Source organism: Papaver somniferum, chromosome 6 (genome assembly GCF_003573695.1).
Source record: "Papaver somniferum cultivar HN1 chromosome 6, ASM357369v1, whole genome shotgun sequence".
NCBI classification, from domain to species: domain Eukaryota; kingdom Viridiplantae; phylum Streptophyta; class Magnoliopsida; order Ranunculales; family Papaveraceae; genus Papaver; species Papaver somniferum.
In genome coordinates this window covers 85,352,785-85,373,945 of record NC_039363.1, presented here as the reverse complement: position 1 = coordinate 85,373,945, position 21,161 = coordinate 85,352,785, and the positions used below count along the sequence as shown (strand labels likewise).

The window sequence follows — 21,161 nt, the reverse complement described above, 5'->3', positions numbered from 1 at the left end:
TGTCTGGCAAGTTGAGCTTGGGAGACTTGCTGGCTCGGTGGTGACCTTCAACGGTCGATATTTTGCATCTTAAGAGGAAAGTAGCTGTTGATTATTGCAACCTTTCGTTTGGTAGCCAGTGGCATGAAAGTATGATCAGTATGGCTTTAATGTGGCGCAACTTAGGCGCGGACAAAAGTTAGGGTTTTGGCTTTGTTTAGGCGCGGCCAAACTAGGGCCAAAGGTTGCCATGCGTTAGCTGGTAACCTTGACGGCTAAGATCTGCATCTTAGATGAAAAAGTGGTTGTTGATTGTTGCAGGCCTTCATTTTGGTAGCCGCATAGGGAAGGCCGGCATGGTATGGCGCGTCAAGGTGATTGGCATGCCATTTGGCACATATGGCGTGACATGCCTTGACGCGGTTTGGCGTGGCCAAAACTAGGGTTTTGGGCCAAAGGTTACCATGTGTTGTTTGGCGACCTTGGACGGCTAGCGTTTGCATCTAGGATGGAAAGGTGGTTGTTGATCGTCGCACGCCTTCGTTTTGATAGCCGCATAGGGAAGGCCGGCATGGTATGGCGCGGAAAGGTGGTTGGCATGCCATTGGCACATGTGGCATGGCATGACTTGGCGCGGTTTGGCGTGGCCAAAACTAGGGTTTTGGGCCAAAGGTTACCATGCGTTGTTTGGCGACCTTGGACGGCTAGGATTTGCATCCAGGATGGAAGAGTGGTCGTTGATCGTCGCACGCCTTCGTTTTGGTAGCCGCATAGGGAAGACCGGCATGGTATGGTACGGCAAGGTGGTTGGCATGCCATTGACACATGTGGCATGGCATGCCTTGGCGTGGCCAAAACTAGGGTTTTGGGCCAAAGGTTACCATGCGTTGTTTGGCGACCTTAGACGGCTAGGATTTGCATCCAGGATGGAAGGGTGGCCGTTGATCGTCGCACACCTTCGTTTTGGTAGCCGCATGGGGAACGTCGGCATGGTATGGCACGACAAGGTGGTTGGCATGTCATTGGCACATGTGGCATGGCATGCCTTGGCGCGGTTTGGCATGGCCAAAACTAGGGTTTTGGGCCAAAGGTTACCATGCGTTGTTTGGCGGCCTTGGCGCGGTTCAACTCAATCTAGATAAAACGTATATCAAAGAGTTAATATCTCAAACTCTCGATTTGATCTATACTCAAGCAAATAGAAATATGCGAGTCTTTATCAAATACTAGAGAGATAACTTGAACGGTACCAAAGACCAATGTTCAAGTATCAATCAATTTCAATAAACAACCAAAGGTCGGATTTCCAATTGATTGATTCTAACGCACAACCTGTGATATTTCAATTATAAAGATAAACAATATAATGCGGAAATATAAATAACACAGACACCAGAATTTTGTTAAGAAACTGCAAATGCATAAAAACCCCGGGACCTAGTCCAGATTGAACACACATTGTATTAAGCCGCTACAAACATTATCCTACTTCAAACTAACTTCGGTCTGGACTGTAATTGAACCCCAACCAATCTCACACTGATCCAAGGTACAATTATGCTCATACGTCTCTGATCCCAGCAGGATACTACGTACTTGATTCCCTTAGATGATCTCACCCATAACTAAGAGTTGATACGACCCAAAGTCGAAGACTTTAATAAACAAATCTGTATCACACAGAAAAGTCTACGGTAATAGATAAATTTGTCTCCCACAAATATACCTATGAGTTTTGTTCCGTCTTTTGATAGAAATCAAGGTGAACGGGAACCAAATGATAAACCGGACTTATATTCCCGAAGAACAACCTAGTATTATCAATCACCTCACAATAATCTTAATCGACGCGGCGAAAGAAGATATTGTGGAATCACAAACAAAGAGACGAAGATGTTTGTGATTACTTTTTATCTTGCCCCTATCAGAGATATAATCTCAAGCCAATTCTTTCAATTGAACTCGTACGATAGAAAATGGAAAGATCAGATCACACAACTATGAGAAAGTAGTATCGTCGTGGCTTCACAATCCCAATGAAGTCTTTAAGTCGTCAACCTGGTTTAGAAGAAGAAACCAATGGTTAAAGGAGAATCGACTCTAGCTTAGCACAACTAGTATCACACAGAATGTGTGGGGATTAGGTTTCCTAGTTGCTAGATTTCTTCCTTATATAGTCTTTCAAATCAAGGTTTGCAATCAATGTTAGCTTGGCAATAAAGCGTTCAATATTCACCGTTAGATGAAATCCTGATTAGATTCAAGCTAATATTTATCAACCGTTAGATCGAAAACATAGATTGTTATACACAAATGAAATGCACGTTTCTAGGCTTGTGTAACCGTAACCAAACTTGTACATTAGTTGGTTCAAAAATAGTTAACCAAATGGTTAGTCATATGATCGCTTTCATATCAACCATATTCTTCTTCACCATAACTAGTTCAAATGACTCAAATGAACTAGTTAGAGAGTTGTTCAATTGCAAGGAAATCTTATGTACTACACAAGACACAATTGAAGCAAAAACGATGTGATTCACTCGAATCGGTTCATAAACTATATAGCCACGGTTTGCAATTGCATTCCTCAGTTTATATAAGAATAAGTTCACAAAAATGGTTTTTAGATATAACCTACTCAAGTTCGTGGACTGGGTCACGAACTTAAGTTCTCGGACTTAAGTTCACAAACTCCAACAGAAATTTTTCGGTCCAGAACTTCCGCCAGTTTGAGGATTGGGTTCACGGACTGAGTTCGTGGACTTAGCTCACCCACTACTCCGGTTATCTTGATCAACAAAGTTCGCAAACTTCGGTTCAAGGAATAAGGAGTTATACATATATGTGTTTCCACAACAATGCTTATATCCTCCAATGGTTATATAATCTAAACTCTCATTTCAATCATTTGGAACATTCTTAGAGGACTTTATTATATAGTTGTTATTCACAAACTATTTTTCGTCAAAGTAAGCAATTTCCAAAGTGAGTGAAACTTGTCATGACTTTCGTCACTAGGCAAAGATGAACTTGGCTAAGGCAAAAGCTTTACCAACACCTATTTCGAGAAATAGATAGGCGAGATAAACTCGGCTCGAAATACCAAATGTGTATAATCTAAGTCTATATAGCAAAACGACTTTTGTCTCAAGATAGGAGATAAATATACTTTTGAGTGATAGATAAGTTCTAGTCTCCACATACCTTTTAGTCGATGAAGATCAACCGGTTCCTTGAGTTGTCCTTCATCTTGTATGATGATTGCCATGGAGTTCTTCAGCTCAACTACACTTTTTTAACCTAGTCCTAGACCTTATCTATAGTAGACTAGAAATCAAGACTTATAGTTTTGATCACGAACATTGACAAACATGCTTGAGATAGCAACGCATATGATTTCGACCGAGCAATGCTCTAATAGTTAGCTTAGTAACAAAGCATTCAATATTCACCGTTAGATGAAAACCTGATTAGATTCAAGATAATATATTTCAACTATTAGATCGAAAACTTATCTTGTTACACACAAATTAAATGCACGATTTTAGGTTTATGTAACCGTACCCAAACATGTGCATTTGTTGGTTCAACATTAGTTAACCAAATGGTTAGCTATATGAGCACTTTCATATCAACCATATTCTTTTTCTCCATAACTAGTTCAAATGACTCAAATGAACTAGTTAGAGAGTTGTCTAATTGCTTAGATCTTATAGAAGTATACAAGACAAAATCGAAGCAAAAACGATTTGATTCACTCGAATCGATTCATGAACTTTATAGCCACGGTTTGCAAACTTGCATTCCTTAGTTTATATAAGTATAAGTTCACGAATAATCGTTTTAAGAAATAACCAACTTATGTACGCGGACTTGGAACACAGACTTAAGTACCCGGAATAAGTTTGTAAAGGGTTTACAAACTCCAGCAGATTTTCTCGGGAAGAGAACCTCCGACAGTTCCGGACTGGGTTCGCAGACTGGGTTCGTGGACTCTGTTCCGGTTTTCCTGATCAGCAAAGTACGCATACTTTGGTTCAAGGAATAAGGACTTATACATATATGTGTTACCACACAATGCTTATATCCAATAATGATTTTATATTCTAAACTCTCATTTCAATCATTGAAACATTCTTAGAGGACGTTATATAGTTGTTATTCACAAACCATTTTTCGTCAAAGCCATTTTCAAGTGATTGAAACTTAACATGACTTTCGTCACTAGGTAAAGATGAACTTGTCCAAAGCGAAAGCTTACCAACATATATTTTGAGAAATAGATAGGCGAGATAAACTCGGCTCGAAATAGCAAATCTGTATAATCAAAGTCTATATAGCAAAACGACTTTTCTCTCAAGATAGGAGATAGAGTAGATAGACTTTTTAGTGATAGATAAGTTCAAGTCTCCACATACCTTTTAGTCGATGAAGTTCCACCAGTTCCTTGAATATTTTTTCGTCTTGTATGATGATCACCATGGAGTTCTTGAACTCAACTACACTTTATATCCTAGTCCGGGACTTGGCTATAGTATACTAGAAATCAAGACTTATAGTTTTGATCACTAACATTGACAAACATGCTTGAGATAGCAACGCATGCGAGTTCGACCGAGAAGTTCTCTAACAAGTACTTCAAAATCAGGTCCTTAGTCCATTCCAAAATTAGTGAAGTGGTAACTTCGAATTTCCGCGACATCTAAATTCTAAAAGGCCAACTGGAGTTAACTCAGAGTTGTCACTATTATGAAACTCCACCTATGATATGTATTAGGAATCAAGTTAGTTCATACTATCTCGGATGTACGAAGAATTTCAACGGAACTTTGGACCTATTAGATAAGCTTGGACAATTTTCAGGTCAGTTACTTAATTTTGGCAAGCCTAGTGTTTATTTCAGCAAAAATCTTAGTGAATGTGCTTGTATTGATTTATCTAACGCACTAAATATAGCCGTATCAAGGACTTTGAGAAGTACCTTGGAGTCCCAAATTTTATAAGTCATAATAAGAGTCAGGCTTTTAAACCCATCATGCAATCATTTGATAATAGGTTGAAAAATTGGAAATAGACGACCTTAAATTAGGCTGGTTGCACTACTATGATCAAGCATGTTTTGAATTCTTTGCCTGCTCATTATATGGGAAATTTCACTATTCCAAAGAACATGATAGCTAGGATAGACATTTTGGTGGGGTCATAAAGGAAATAGGGGTAAACCTAATTAAAGCTTGAAGGAAAGTTCATAAACCTAAGTAAAGCCTGGAAAGTGATTTCTTTTAGAAATCTTGTGATATTTAACTAGCCCTTCTTAGTAAATTAGATTGGAAAATATGTAATAACTCTGATGACTTGTGTGTTAGGGCTTTAAAAGCTAAATATTCTGAGAATTCTAGCTTTGTCCATTTAAATCAACCCAGTATAGATTTCTATTGGGTTTGGAAAAGCATATTCTTTGGTCTCATAATAATCAAACAGTATTCTTGTTGGGATGTAAAGTGTGATATAAGCATGGTTTTTAAAATCGCATGATTCATGATTTGAACCGTGCGATTCACTTCAAAAATTTCGTTTTTGCTTTGAAACGTAGGGGGATCGCATCTTCCTAGGAATCATGAGGATTCCGTTTTTTATGTGATTCTTATGCGTGGAAAACCTGTAGAAATAAACACCAAAGGAGAGATTCGAACTTTTGCGCTTTTCTACATATTTTTTAGAGCTTTAACCGTTGTATTACAACTTGTTTTTGTGATGCGTTTGAGATTATAACTTATTTATACATTTCTCATCGTATAAGTATACATTTCCACTATATTTTTCATCGAATATTGCATATGCATTGATCTTTATTTTCATATATACATTTCTGTTCATGATTTAGTAATCAATCATGAATATTTGATTCACAATTCACTATACGATTCAATTCTCAAAAGTTGAAAAATAATTTGCGTTTCGATTTACGATTTTACAACCTTGGGTACAAGGGTGAAAATTTGGTTTAACTGTTGGGTCTAAGATCTGAATAATCCTCCAGAGCAAATGTAAAGTTTGGTAGATACTTCTCAATTGACTTTTGTTTACGGTTTATTTCTTCCTAAAACTAGACAATGGAATTTTGATCTAGTAAACTCTGTTTTCACTTATGAATTTGCTATTTGAATTCTAAGAATGCATGCTCCTACGATAGGTGAGGATACTCTCATTTGGAAACCTGATAAAAAGGGTAAATTTTCTGTCAAAAGCTCCTATAATGCTCTTTATAATGATGATACTAATAATTATAATTCTGCAGGTCAAATACAATCTAACATTTGGAAAAGGTTGTGGGCCGGGAATGAAATCCATACATAGAGTTAAACTTTTTATAAGGAAGTGCCTTGTAAATATACTTCCCACTAGTGCTAGGATTGCTAGATACAAAGCTGACATTAAACAGAATGTAGTCTACGCTCAACAAGATTTGAAACTGAAAACCATTTTTTTCTTGTGTGTCCTTATGCTGTCAATATTAACTCTATGCAGGTCTCAAATATTAATTCTAGCCTTACCAAATGGAAATTAAGTTGGTTTTTGCTTACTAATTCATCTTTTGAGATTAATGGTTCACATTGTGACTCTATAGTTGTTACTTTTATGTTTACTATTTGGTTAATATGGAATGACGGATGTAACATGGTTTTTCAAAATATTAAGCCTAATAGTAAATAAACTATTATGTAAGTTTACACTTTTGTCATTCAATATGAGTCTGTTGGAAATAGTAACAATTGCTCTCGTCTCACTAATTCTCAGATCAAGAATTGGATCCCACCTGATAGAGGTCATGTTCAAATTAATACGGATGCTTGTTTTATTTCTGCAACTAATAAAGTTGGTATTGGACTGATAGCTAAAGATTATGCAGGACAATGCCTTGGAGCTAGAGGGAGATTCATCCATGAAGATTTTGATCCGGAAACATGTGCAGAGGAAGCATAATGCATAGCGATGAAGGATGTTGTAGACTGGGCAATCAGTTAAGGGCTACAAAAATGTAGTTTTTGAGTCTGATTGTGAAAATGTAGTCAGTTTTTTACATAATATGGATCCTTATTTTTGTAGGAGCACTCAAGGTATTATATTAAATATAAAACATTAGTTATTAAATAGGGATTGGTACGCTGAGCTTGATAATGTACGTTGAGCTTGGTAATGCTTCTGCTCAAGTTTAAAATAAATTATCTTTTGAATCAAAAAAATGAAGAAGAAAATACTATCTTGGATGTGAAGCTAACAGGGAGTATTGGATCCGGATTTATATGGATAAATACTAGTTTTACCTGAATTTAGTGGAGTTATGATGTTTCTTAAAATTATCTCCTAGATTCTTTTAGATATATAGTTTTGGATTATATCGGGTTGAGTTAGGATTAATCCAGATTTATAAAAATTGAAATGGATTACCAAATCGTGATATAGTTCAAAAAATCAAGGTTATCATGTTTCCCTTTAAAAAAAAACAAACCATCCATAAGTTGAGGTGATGGTGTGGAGGCGGTAGTGGTAGTGTCGGTGCTGGGTGGTGGTGGTTGGTGTGTGTGTGTATGGTGGTGGTAGTGGTGGTGGGTGGTGGTCGGTGCTGGTGGGTGATGATGGTGGTTGTTATTGTTGTTTTTGGTGGTGGTGGTGGTCAGTGACGGATCCAGACTTCTTCTCAAGTGGGGGCATATTTGTGTAGTAAATGTCTGCCCATTTTTTTTATTGCATTCTAACTGATTTTGAATGACTGTTTTGAGTGAAAATGAAGTTATAAATATACTTTAATTAAATTAGAGAGTAATTTATATCGATTTTCATATCTATGTCATACATTTAACGTATTTTTATCAATCAAGTTTAAAATTTGCCCTACGAAGAATAGAGTTTTAAATTATCATCGGTTTTTGCCCCCACAAGATATATAATTTACGAAAACACTAAACCTAATTTAGCTAATCTGAAAATCAAGTGGGGTCGGCAGAACCCACTTGTCCCAATCTCCCTTCATCCCTGGTGGTGGTGGTGATGGTGGTCGGTGTTGGTGGTTGTTTTCGGCGCTGGTGGGTGATGGTGGTGGTGCATGTGCTAGTTGGTGGTGTGTGGTGGTGGTGGTTGGAAGTGGTGGTAGTGGGTGGTGGTGGTGGAAAACCATAGGATGTTGTGATTAAAAAATATAACCAAATAGAAAATTGTCCATAAAAATGTTCATAAGAATTCATGAAATTCTTGTGGTTTGGGTTGAGATGCATGAGATAACAACGTACATATTTTGAACGATTTTTTGGGCACCACTGTTTTTTTGGAGGGACCATTTTTTTTTTGGAAAGATATTTGAAGTAAAACTAAGTCACCCCTTATCTAAATATTTGTATAAATACCAAAATTACCCTTTTGATTAATTTTGTTTAATGATTAGTTAGTGTAATTAATCATTGATTAAGGTTAAATTAGTATATGAATTTTTTAAAAGAGGTAGAATTATTGAGTGATTAAAGTAGTAGAAGAAGAAGAAGATGGAGAAAATATTATTTTGAGATTGGTGGATATGGAGAAAAAACATCCTTTGGGTACCGAGGTATGCTTGTAACTTAGTTAATGTTGCTATAAATGGCGTAAAATATCTTCAAAATGAAAATTATGATAAAAAATTTCAACTAGATCAACATAGTTCGGTTATATTATATGAAGAACATGTAATCGAACTTTCTGCAAATGCAGTTCGGTTAATAAATCAGAAATACACAGGTAACCGAACATGAACTTTAATGGAGTTTTTGTTTGTTCGGCTAGATGATGAAAAATCAAATGTAACCGAACTACTATGCTTGAGTTTACAGAGTTCTGTTCGGTTCGGTCGACTCGACCATGTTGTAACCAAACTTTAAACAATAGAGTTCGGTAGGTTCGCAAAATCTTTACGAACCAGTCATTCATCCGAACCCTTAGTTTTTCCATGCACTTAAAATCTATAGGTTCGGCATGATCGCAACGTTTATAAAACATTGATGAACTCTTCGTTCGGTTAGCAGAAAAAAATTGCAACTTAACCAAACTCATTATATAGGTTTTCTGAGTAAAGTTCGGTTAGGAATTTATTTTTGCAATTTAACCGAACTCAACATTTGGCTATACAAAGAAGAGTTCGGTTTTGAATTTTATTTTTGCGACTCAACCGATCTCAGGGTTCGGTTAGGAACAAAAAAAATTGTTAACCAAAGTGTTCTTCGTGTTCTTTATATTTAAAAGTTCGGTTGTAAACTAGGGTTTTTTTCAAAATTATCCTAACCGAACTTACCACTGTAACCTCCATATTCGACCTATTTTGATGACTATTGCTCAAAATTTCAATCAACAACGAATTAGAAGTAATGGGTTTGTAAAAAAATGCTTATGGACGGGTTTGTTTACAAAAGATTGATTAATCGACGATGAAAATTCAATGAATCGACGACGATGAAAATTTGATGATTTTGATTAGATTTGTATATGATCAGGTTTAGATGATCATAAATTGATGAATAAGAGAAGAATAAAAATTGTAGACTAGAGGAAGAAGAAGTTGTAGATCAGTTATAATTTTAATTAGGTTAAAGGGTAAACTAGTCATTTCCACCTTCTAGGACACCCTTTATAACTATAGGGAAGGTGGCCTGATCAAATCATGGTCTCCAAAAAAAAAAAAAACAATGGTGCCCATAAAATCGTTCCATATTTTCATAAGAAATATAGGACAGTATAAAGACATAATCGGATAGGAATTAGTAATAGTCTTAAATCTAGAAGAATAGTTAGTATAACTATTGTAATGACAGTCCAGTTAGTCAAGTAGTAGTTCCTTCCCGCTAATATTCGCAGCTACACCAGAAAAACTTTGGGTCTGGGAAATATGAAATTTTGATCCTCCTTTTATCAACCCAATTGAAATAAGTTAATCTTTCATTAGTGTAACTCTCAGATTATCCAATCCTAACGGATGCAGCTACAGTCAGTTTCAGCGTCAATACCATGGTCATGGGGTACACCTCAAAAAGGTATCTCTCTCTCTCTCAGTTACTCTCTTTCTCCTGATCTTTCACTTGTGATTCTAACATGTATGTCTGTTTGTGGGAATCAGGTGTGTGTCTTGGTTTTCTGGAGTTAAACCCAATAAAATTCAAGGTTTGTTACTCTCCTTTGTTTTTTATTTTCTTTTAATGGGTTGAATTAATTATCTTGTGTGTTTTAGTTGTTTGATTCTGGGTATGGAATTTGATGATCAACATTCTTACATATATATATGGAACTGTTGGTGGTAATCTTAGTTGATGGCAAGGATAATCAGTTGCTGATGAACCCAACGTATTCGATGAATATCCTCACTGAAGGGATCACATATATCTTCTTTATTATTCTATAGCTTGGACTACATTTACTACATAGTATATACATTCGCTAAATCTGATGCTTCCAGTGTTGTATTGCCTAACATGGTTGCTTATTTGTGGAAACAATGTTTACACCGAACTTTAATTTATGAGTCGGGGAGATAATTTTGTTTTACTGGTCTTGAAGACGGTGTTCGAGAATCCTTCTGATACCGATAACTTCAAATAATAAGTTCTCACTTTTGGTGATATATGGTGTTAATGCTTCTTTGGTATTGTGTCGTGAAACTTCTAACCTGGGTTTTAATGCGGTTGCAGTTTTGGTACCAAGAGCTTCAACTTAATCGACCCTCAAAAGCTAGGACCTTTTGTGGTGCTGGTGGGGCTGACAGAGAGTATCCCATACTCAAGAGATCAGTACCATATCCTCAAAATATTGATCTCCCGCCCATATTGTCTAAGAAAAAGAAGAAACCATATCCAGTCCCCCTGAAGAAAATCCAACAGGCTGCAAGAGCTGACAAAAAACTTTTTGAGAGGGGAATAGAGAAGCCTCTTGAGCCACCAAAGAATGGATTACTCGTTCCTGATTTGATTCCCGTTGCGTATAAGGTAGTTGAAGCCTGGAAGGTTTTGATACAAGGCCTTGCACAGCTCCTGCATGTTGTTCCTGCCCATGGCTGCAGGTACTTAGTTTAATCATGGTTTGCTTGTAACTACCTCGTCTTGATAGATGAAAAAATTGTTAGTTTGGTCCTAATAATATTGATGCTTGTGCTGTAGCATATGCTCAGAAGTCCATGTGGGTCAGACTGGTCATCGGATCCAGGACTGTCAAGGTCCAGGGAATGTTCACCGCAGAAGCCACCACACTTGGGTCAAGGCTTCCGTCAACGATATCCTTCTCCCTATGGAAGCATACCACCAGTATGACCCCTTTGGCCGGCGCATTAAGCATGAGACCCGATTCAACTACGACAGAATTCCAGCTGCTGTGGAGCTGTGCATACAAGCAGGTGTAGAAGTACCAGAATATCCTTCACGGAGAAGAACCAAACCCATTCGGATACTGGGGAAGAAGGTGATCGATTTAGGTGGATTTGTAGAGGATCCTAAGCCAATACCCTCTGGAGATTCATCTTACCCACTCCTGCAGCTCGATACGTACATGGGCCACATTGGGCAGTTTTCTGCTCCAGCAGCGTCTGTTGTACCAACGCTTGCCCAGGAGACTCTCAATGCATATGAGACTGTGAGGTGGGGTGTGATGAAGTTGATGCAGAAGTACTCGGTGAAGGCATGTGGCTACTGCCCAGAGGTTCACGTGGGTCCTTGGGGTCACAATGCTAAGTTGTGCGGGGAATTCAAGCACCAATGGAGAGACGGCAAACATGGATGGCAAGACGCAACAGTCGACGAAGTAGTCCCGCCAAATTATGTATGGCATGTGCGGGACCCTAAGGGACCTTCACTGCGAGGTGCACTGAAGAGGTTCTATGGTAAAGCACCTGCCGTCGTTGAAGTGTGTATACAGGCTGGCGCAAAAGTGCCAGATATATACAAGCCCATGATGAGGCTTGACATTGTGATACCAGATAGTGAGGAAGCAGGCCTAGTTGTTTAAAGACATCAAAATTCGAAAGTATCAAATGCTCTCCTTGAATCTCCTCGATACCGATGTTGAAGGTATAGTGTACTATATATAAGCTAAGCTCATGGGTGACTGAGGTATGTGCCTAAACCCCATGAATACTGCGTGATATGATGATGATGATCCTAGTAATAAAATGTGCTTAGTTGACAGTGAAAAATGGATTTCTCTGGTACTGCCCATTTGCTCCTTAGGAATAAAGTCAGAAACAATAGCATTACTAGTCAAATGAGACTTCAAACTAATAACCCGAATTCAATCTGGCATCAGATGTTCCGTCTTCCTCTTAATCTATGATCCTCGGATCTATCCATTGAATTGGTGCCTCCAATCTTTCTATTCTCTTTTTAAATTAATAACAGTAGATAGATTCCTCAGCAAACAAAGTGGTTTGAGAGGATACGATCAAAATTTCACATCAAACCCCAGGAATATTTTGTTGGCTTGTATCATGAATGAATTAATGAATGTCGTTGGGTTATCATTTTTGATGGTTGGTGGCACCATCAAGTTATGGTGGGGGACTAGGCTAAATAATTTAATAGCTGTTTCTGGCTAAGAACTGACCAGCCAGCAGCAGTATATGCACTATGTATACACAGCACGGCAAAAGAGAAACTGAAAAGAAAGCTGAGTACCATTTTGTATCCTATATATGTACCTGACTGAAATTGATTGAAAAGGATATTTACTATAATATGTAGCTAACTGGAATTTCAGATGTTGGTTACTCATTGGATTGGATGGTCAATTTCATCTGTAATATCCAAAAAAAAAAACAGTGTAAAGTATATTTTAGGGACATAATGGCTTAGAAATCAGCTATGTACCCGGTTTGTTTAACGAGATTTCAAGGTTACAATGAGTTTAAGATCGAAAATAAGAGAATACGAAGTAACAAGAACATGCCGTAAGAGTACAATACCGAAAAATCCGACAAGAGAAAGAGAAGGATTATCGGAGTAAGACAAATACAAGTATGAATAAGATCCGATTAAATAGAAGAAGGATGGTTTTTCTCGGAATTAAATTCCAACCATTTAGTTTGTTTTTCTTCTTTAGAAAGAAATGTTCCAAAAGTAGGAGTGATTTGTTCAAATCTCTTATAACTAGTGATGAAGCTTCCATCGTCAAAAAGACCACCTATGGAGATTCCGTCGCTGGATAAGTTGATGATGAAGATTCCGTCGCCGGAGACAACCAAGATGAAGATTTCGTCGTTAGAGAGCATGGAGAGTATCACTATTGATCTTAAAACCCAACCCAATAACCAAAAATCGCCATTAAAGCGAAGATAAACCTCAAAAAAGTAGATAAAACCACCAAAATGGTGTAGATAAGTAGAAAACATAATAAAAACCAAACTAATCTACTAACTAACCTAGAAAGTAAGGAAAAATGAAGAAATCTGATGGACTAGATCTGAGCAGAAAATGACTGTTTTTGATGGTTTTGTTGTGAAGAAGGAGTGGGAGAGAGGAGAGATAGGAGAGAAAAGAATTATGAGGTCATGATAACCACTTCCCCGGTTTGTTTAACGAATGAGCGAACCCCTACAAGAATTGACAAATCCCACATGCAACGTGTGTCATGAGACATATACTTCTTTTTTAATAATAAATTAGTTTCAAGGGACATTCGAAGAAACCCAACCCCAAAATTCAGTCATTCATCTATTATTACCAATAAGAAAAGAACAAAACGAAGAAGATCGCCAAGGCCAACAACCAAAATGATGACTTCCTTTCATTATTGATCAAAACAAAAAGAATAGAAGAATCCTCTTATTTTATATCTTTGGCTTTAAAATCTGTAAAAGTAGCACAGAAACTAGCTAATTAGTGATGGGAGGAGAAGGACTATCAGACCAAGATGAGGATCATGAGGTTCCACTTCTGGAATACCAACATGCATCACCACAATCACCATCGTCTTCTTCTTCGAAACACTTTAAGAGAACTGGTTCTAATATATTGATCTCTTCCAATGATTTCACAGAACGATGGAAAAAAATTTCTAGTTACATTGGGGTTCTAATTTATGTTTTTGGTTTTGTTCTTGTTGGATGATAAAAGGGAGTTACTGGACAGCAATAGCGCACGTACTAACAGCGGTGATTGGGTCAGGAGTACTTTCATTGGCATGGAGCACTGCTCAGCTTGGTTGGATAGCAGGACCCATAGCTCTGTTCAGTCTAGCAGGGATCACACTTGTATCTGTTTCCCTCTTATCAGACTGTTACAGGTCACCTGATCCTGAATTTGGCGTCATCAGGAATCGTTCCTACACCATGGCCGTCAAGTATTATCTAGGTAAGCAAACATTAATCGAAATCATGCCTACCTACTCTTCTTCTTTTTTTGAAATCGATATCTACCTAATGACTTCATTTAACTTTTTAGCTAATGTTCCCACACTCTTCCCCTTTATCTTTTTTTCGTGACTTTCTTTTTCTCTTTGCGTCTTAGAGTTGAATCGAATCAAAATGAGTTAATATCCAGTACAATCAAACCTGCTGCACTCTTGAAATTAGCTTGAACACCAAGGGCTTCGTATGTGCCTGTCATTTGTCATCGTTAAGAGGGGTGAGTCGGGTGACCCTCTGAACTCTGAAGGGGGTCCGTCCCTGTAGAAAGCTAAATTAACGAATGGGGCCGGTGATCAATTTGCCTGCCTGCCTTATGATATTCTCAATCACTGAACGAAAATGATACCGCCAGTCACCGTTGTGCTAATCAGTATGGTTACTGCCTTTTGATCTCCAGTGGTATGAAAAAATAGAACTAGTGCTTGAAAAACATTGACATGTGGAAGTTGACAAAACTTACCGTTTTAATATGTGGAGTACATTGTTCCCAACGTCAACGAGCATTCACAACTAACATCAGTACCTGTTAACAAGTAACGCAACTACCAACCAGCTGTGGAAATAAGTTGACCGTGACTTGAGCCCAACTACAGCCCATGAGGTGCCAAATGAATTTGCCTGCCTCTAACCAGATCTCCATATCTACTACTCCTTCCGTCCCTAATTAGATGAGCTATTTGTAGTTTGCACAAATTTTAAGACAAGGAGGAAAATGGAGTATATTTGAGTATTTTCTACAACTATACCCTCATGAACAATAATTAGTAAAATTTAGAAACGATTTATCTCTTAAACTATACCACGATTTTTTGTAAATCTTATACCGTTGAAAAGCATTTTAACACACCTACGCAACGAATATAAACATGACTATCAAATTATACATATTTCATCTAGTAACAATAATCAATTAAAAGGATAGTTTTAGAAATACCCCCTTGATTAGTGAAATAGCTCATCTATTGTTGGACAAAACTAAAAACCAAATAACTCATCTAATTAGGGACGAAGGAAGTACTTTTCTATGTTGAGGAGGGGATCTCATTGAATTTAGGGAACATTATTTAAATACCTCTTAAAATATACCCTTATTCAATTCAGAACTAGTGACAAAACCCCTAGGTGAACAAACTAGTGATAAGAAAAAACCGGTCATATTATTTCTATCAAATAAAAACCGTTTCAAATAAAACTGGGACAAAAACCCCAAGCCAAATAATAATGTGTAAATTTAGTTTTTGTTACTTAAAAAAAAGACAAACATGCCCTTGACCTTTTCTTCTTCTTCTCTGATTTCTTTTTTCTTCTTTCTTCCGTCTCCTTCTCCCACCACCATCATCACCAGCAGCAACAATGGATCTCCACGAAGACCAACAATAATTTTATTCTCCCCCGACACACCACTTCACGTCTGTATCTCACCACTACCACCACCCTCCTCCGCCTCCTTCAATTCCTTCACCACCAACACCATTTCCACCACCGTAAACATCACCACCCCCAACTCCTCTTCACGTCACATCAACCATAATCAAAACCCTAACCATAGTTTCATTTTAAAAATCAGAAGGAAACACAAGTGGATCTGGTGATGTTTTGATGATTCTGTAAGATCGGATGAAGAAATTGGTGAAATTAGGGTTGCAACTGTAATTACAATTGAAGAACAAGAAGAACATATATGGGTTGGTGACGAATTGATTCTGCTGCTGATGAGTACAATTGAAGCAGGAGAAAATTGAAGATGAAATTGAGTCCGATCTTGAGAGAGGATGGAAGGAACTATTGAGTTCTGAACCGAGAAATTCAAGGGATTGAGAAGATGTTTCTGTTGCTGTGGATATCAGAGAAGAAATCAGAAAATGAAAAGGAGAAAATGGGTTTGTTAAAGATGGGTATTCGATTCGAAGAGTTTGTGAAGATTTAGAAGATAGGTTTAACTTGGATTTGATTTCCAGTTGAACAAGGGAAGTTTTGGTTTGATTCAGAGAAGATGGAGTGGTATTAGGGTTTCCTTGAACTGAGATTTGAAACTGGAAATTGCAATTGAGAAGAATTGTAGATGGGTTTGATTTGTTTATGTTGTTGCTTTTGAGAACGATACATGGAGATAGCAGTGGCGACAATAAGCTGAAGATAATGTTGCTAATGATGGCGGAGACTGAAGCTAGAAACTGAGATGAAGTGATGGTTATGAGCTACAGGGAATAGAAGGTTTGCAAATTGTGTAACTGATGCTGAACTGAAGTAGCAAAATGAATGAAGTCACAGATGAACTGGAGTTACTGATGGAACTGCAAGAAGGAGGATTTGTGCTTTGAAAGGCCTGAACCTAGATGTATGTTAGGATAGGTAAAAATTACAGGATCTAATGGGTTTTGAACTGCAAAGAGAACTGCAGCTGAAATGAACCAGTGATGTTACAGAGATGATGGTTGGGCATATAACAAGAATTGGCAGATGATGGTGGTGTTGAATCTGTGACTGAGGTGGGGCAGTTGTGAAGTTGCAGGTACAGCTCAAGTAGGAGATGTTATGCTTGCATTCAACTGGATATGTTCGATGCTCAAGTGCATGCAGTTGGAGTTGCTGCTACAGGTGGTTGAATTGAAACTGAAGTTGTTGCTGATGGAGTTTGAAATGGAGGTAGTGCTACATTAGACGAGCAGTCGAACTGAATTAAAGAAGTGTGGTTGCAGAATGGATGTAATGGAAGTTAGTATGTGCAGAATTTGGAGGTCGGGATAGTCTGTCATGTTGCTGTTGTTTAGAAGGGATTGCGAGGTAGAAAGAAGTGCAGGCCTGAAGTTCAATTGCAGTTTCTGGTGGAGAGTTTAATGGAAGCATCGCAGGTGGTTTTGTTTGTGGCAGGAGATGTAAAGTTGCAAGAATTGAACTACAGGACCTGGCTGCAGTTGCAATGGAACTGGAGTTGGTGACTGTTGCAGAAGCTACAACTATGGAGTAATGGTTTCAGTCAGTTGAGTTAACTGAAGCTGTAATGAGTGGAACTTGTGTGTTTGCAGTGAAGCCAAGGATGAGATTGAAGTGAATCTGTAGTTGCAGGTGCAATAAAGTGCTGCAATACAATGAGGAATTGCCTGTAAACCTAGATGGAAAGATATACCAGGTGAAGCTGAGTAATGGGTCTTGAGACATAACTGGTGGTATTGCTGTTGAAGCGCAGAAACCAATTATGGTTTCATCGTATTTCAACAATGTATTTCTATCCATGAAGATGTATAATACCTCTTAAAAAAATTCTTGCAGGTGATTTCTCACGAAACCAAGATGAAACCAAAATTAGTTTCATCGTATTTATGATGAAACCAAAATCGGTTTCATCGTATTTTTGGGAGGTGGTGGTGGTTGGAGGTGGTGGCGGTGGTGGTTGGAGGTGGTGGCGGTGGTTGGAGGTGGTGGCGGTGGTGGTGCAATTGCGCAGTATTGGTGGCGGCGGCGGGCGGTGGCGGCGGAGCGGTGGTGGTCGGTGGCGGAGCAGTGGTGGTCGGTGGGGGGCAGCGGGGCGGCGGCGGCGGGGTGTGTGGTGGCGGCGGTGGTCGGTGGCGGCGGTGGGGGTGGCGTTGGTCGGAGGTGGTGGCGGTGGCGGCGGTGGTCGGAAGTGGTGGCGGTGGTTATCGGTGGCGGCGGTGCTTATTGGTGGTTGTTTATTTCTTGTTGGGGGTGACAATATAATAAGAATTAAAGTGTGGTTGATTTTTGTTTTTGTTTGGGTGATTTAAAGTAGAAGGGTAATATAGACAGTTTATATTAAATGGAGTTTTTGTGAACAATTTGTTTTGTTGGAGTTTTTGTATATGGATAGTGACACCTTTGGGATTATAACTCGCGGATCGTATTCAATTTTTGAAAATATCCCTATCTTCTGAAATGTGGAAGCAATTAGCACAAATTGCTTCCAAAAAGTGGAAGCAACTTTCTCAAGTTGACTCCAAAAAGTGAAAGCAATTAGCACAAATGACTTCAAAAAAAATGGAGGATATTTATAACATTCCCACTTGAATTTATGGTTTTTTTGTTTACTTATTTTCATGGTACTATACAAAGACACAAATGCAGCAGGGCCCGGTGCTAACTTAATCTTCATTATTTGATTGGCTGTTGCTAAAGCTGCCGCAAGAGATCACTTTATTAAGCAAGGATGGTGTGTTGTTGCCTTGTTGGATAAAGTTGACGCATAAATTTAAGCTTTTTGGTTTTTGAGATCACAGTATGAGATCCATAGGAGTTATTTATTTTTGTTATCCCTGGTTAACTAGTATTTAAGTGCCGGTTCGGTAGTATTGATTAGTGGTTGGCAAATGAATGATTAACAGGAAACAAGAGTGTATTATGGTGTGGGGTATTCCAACAGACGTACTTGTATGGCACTGGCATTGCCTATGTCATTTCTGCCGCCACCAGCATGAGGTACTTATCTCCACTTTACCAGTAACCGATGCTTCTATTACGAGTGTGAATTTAGGGTGCACATTGGCATCAGAAAGAAAGAAAGAAAAACCTTATTATCAGGGCTACCTTCGGATGACTAAAAAGACAGAAAAAATGTAGGAGTATAATTTTATGACCTCTTATTCAACTAGTCTTTGTAATAGTTAGTAGTCGATTTAATTAGTGTTATAATGGTTAACTAAATAATTACGATTAGTAAATGGATTAGGCTAATCACTTTATTAATTTTTGAAAGTCGGAAAAACTTTATATTTTTGTCTTTTTTGTTTTGATTTAGAAGGCGGATTTTGATAATTTTTACGAATCTTTTTGAAAATCTTAGAAGAAAATGATAAAACATATCCTCAAAATACTTACGAGAATCTTATAATCTACTCCCAATAACAATTTTGTTAATTCAAAATCGTTAACATACGTTAGAAATTTTGTTAGTATAAGCTTATAAGTATTTTAATATCTAAGTGATTGGTAATAGATAATTCATGAGCTCAGATAAAACAAGAGGGGATTTTTGAGTGATTTTTCTAGGGTTTTTCATGGCATAAGACATCTCAATCTTCTGTCCCGAGTCATCCTCGGAAGATCACAACGCTCATGGCATTTGTCCATGGATTTCCTGGATCCATCTAAACCCCCTAAGGTTTTTTCTCTTTATCTTGTGAAGCACCGAAGAAATCTATATCTTCATGAAAGGAAAGTGTTAAAAACTCGTATCCCGAGGTTTGCATTGCAAGTCTCTAAACCATTTATGAAGTGCGGTCATGTTTTGGTTCGAATATCTGAATCATAATATCAAAAAGGTTTAGAAGACTGCAATAATTGTTTGATTGCTCGATTAACTTTATCGAAAGGTTCAATGCCATTAAGAATAACTGAGGTTCAAAAAAAAATTGAAATTGGTGTGGCCTATAAACATCAAATGGAGCACATTTTCTCTGGGAAAAGGTTTCTTTTGTTTTAGGTTTCACTCTGAAGACGATATTCTTCGTGTGAGAATAGCTGGTATACGTCATCTCAAGCATGGTTTCATTCATTTACGTAAATGGGTTCCAGAATTCAACTCGAGTAATCAAAGCCAATCTTTGGCTCAACTCTAGGTTCGATTATTAGGTTTAAGTTATGAATATTGGAGAGTTCAAACTCTCTATGAGTTTTCAAGTGCTCTCGGCTCTCATTTGAAGGTTGACATAATTACCCATTTTCACCAATTTGGCCATTATGCACGAGTACTGATTGAAGTTGATCTAGCTCAACCTTTATATGAAACTTTGCTTGTCTAATGTGAAGGTTTCACCTTCATATCATCTGTAATGTACGAAAACCTACCATCTTTTTGCGATCATTGTAGGGTGATAAGTCATGGACTTGGTGAATGTAAAAGAAGGTTCCTTACTACCTCTTCTTGAGAGAAGTCTGAAATTCCCAAACAAAAGAAAATCATTACACAATATGTGCTAAAAGGAAAGACTATAACAAATAAGAATGATGGGATAAATATCGTTGACATAGGTAAGTAAATTTCTGACTTTGTGAAAAGACGTGAAGTCCCTACGGAAATAATTGTTGGTGACGCATCCAACAAATATGACACAACCACTTCGGTGACAGTTGATGAGCAACAAATTAGCAGTGAATTTCAGGTAACCTCTAATGTTATTTATATGATTTCACTCGTCCCTAATAGTTTGGTAAACACTGTGATCTCTCATTCTTGTCCAAGAAGTGATACTACAGTTAGAGTAGGTTCGCTTAATGTCAGCAGTGCTCAACTTGCATTTGTTGAACAAATAGCGCTTCAAGCAACTAATCAAGCGATAGAAGAATCAACAACAAATTTTGTTAACGGGATATCTCCTATTACTAGTATGGGTAGTAACGTTGTTAATACTATGATTCTTGGCTCTTTGAAACGAACTCGGTGGACTATTTATCTGAGGAGGGAGGTGAGAATATACTCACAAAAGGCAAGAAACAGAGAATTAATCTCCTCTTAGAAGGTAAGCATGGTTGCTACTGTTGATCATTATAGATTTAATATGCTAGTCATATATACAGATGATAATGAATATGATGACTATGCCATATTTTCATCATCGTTGGTATTTGAGGACATGATCATTGAAAATACTCTTCCTCTATCGGATGGTTTTCACCCTGTTTTGCGTAAGAAGAAACCAAAATAGGGAATTCACTTAAAATCTCCTGATAATAATTCTAGGATAAAATGCTTTACGTAAGCTTGTTGATGTACCCTTTGCTTTACCAATTCTTTTTTTTTTCTTTCTGATTTTTCTCTTCA

General features: G+C 37.7%; 2 protein-coding genes across 3 annotated transcripts; both read left to right on the top strand.

The window, feature by feature from the left end:
* The first annotated feature begins 9,823 nt into the window (after window positions 1–9,823).
* Window positions 9,824–12,510, top strand: LOC113288255 (APO protein 1, chloroplastic-like). The gene is made up of 4 exons (XM_026537231.1): window positions 9,824–10,037; window positions 10,121–10,164; window positions 10,689–11,056; window positions 11,154–12,510. The coding sequence occupies exons 1-4, from the start codon at window positions 9,980–9,982 to the stop codon at window positions 11,992–11,994; spliced, it is 1,311 nt and encodes a 436-aa protein (XP_026393016.1). The 5' UTR covers window positions 9,824–9,979; the 3' UTR covers window positions 11,995–12,510.
* Window positions 12,511–13,688: 1,178 nt separating this feature from the next.
* Window positions 13,689–19,174, top strand: LOC113288254 (probable amino acid permease 7). 2 transcript variants are annotated; one of them, XM_026537230.1, is made up of 3 exons: window positions 13,689–13,983; window positions 14,097–14,333; window positions 18,727–19,174. In XM_026537230.1, exons 1-3 carry the CDS (start codon window positions 13,866–13,868, stop codon window positions 18,843–18,845), a joined length of 474 nt encoding a protein of 157 aa, XP_026393015.1. In that variant the 5' UTR covers window positions 13,689–13,865; the 3' UTR covers window positions 18,846–19,174. The 2 variants fall into 2 exon arrangements, with proteins under 2 accessions (XP_026393015.1, XP_026393014.1); XM_026537229.1 differs by lacking the exon at window positions 18,727–19,174 and having other exon boundaries at window positions 14,097–15,179.
* The last annotated feature ends 1,987 nt before the right edge of the window (window positions 19,175–21,161 follow it).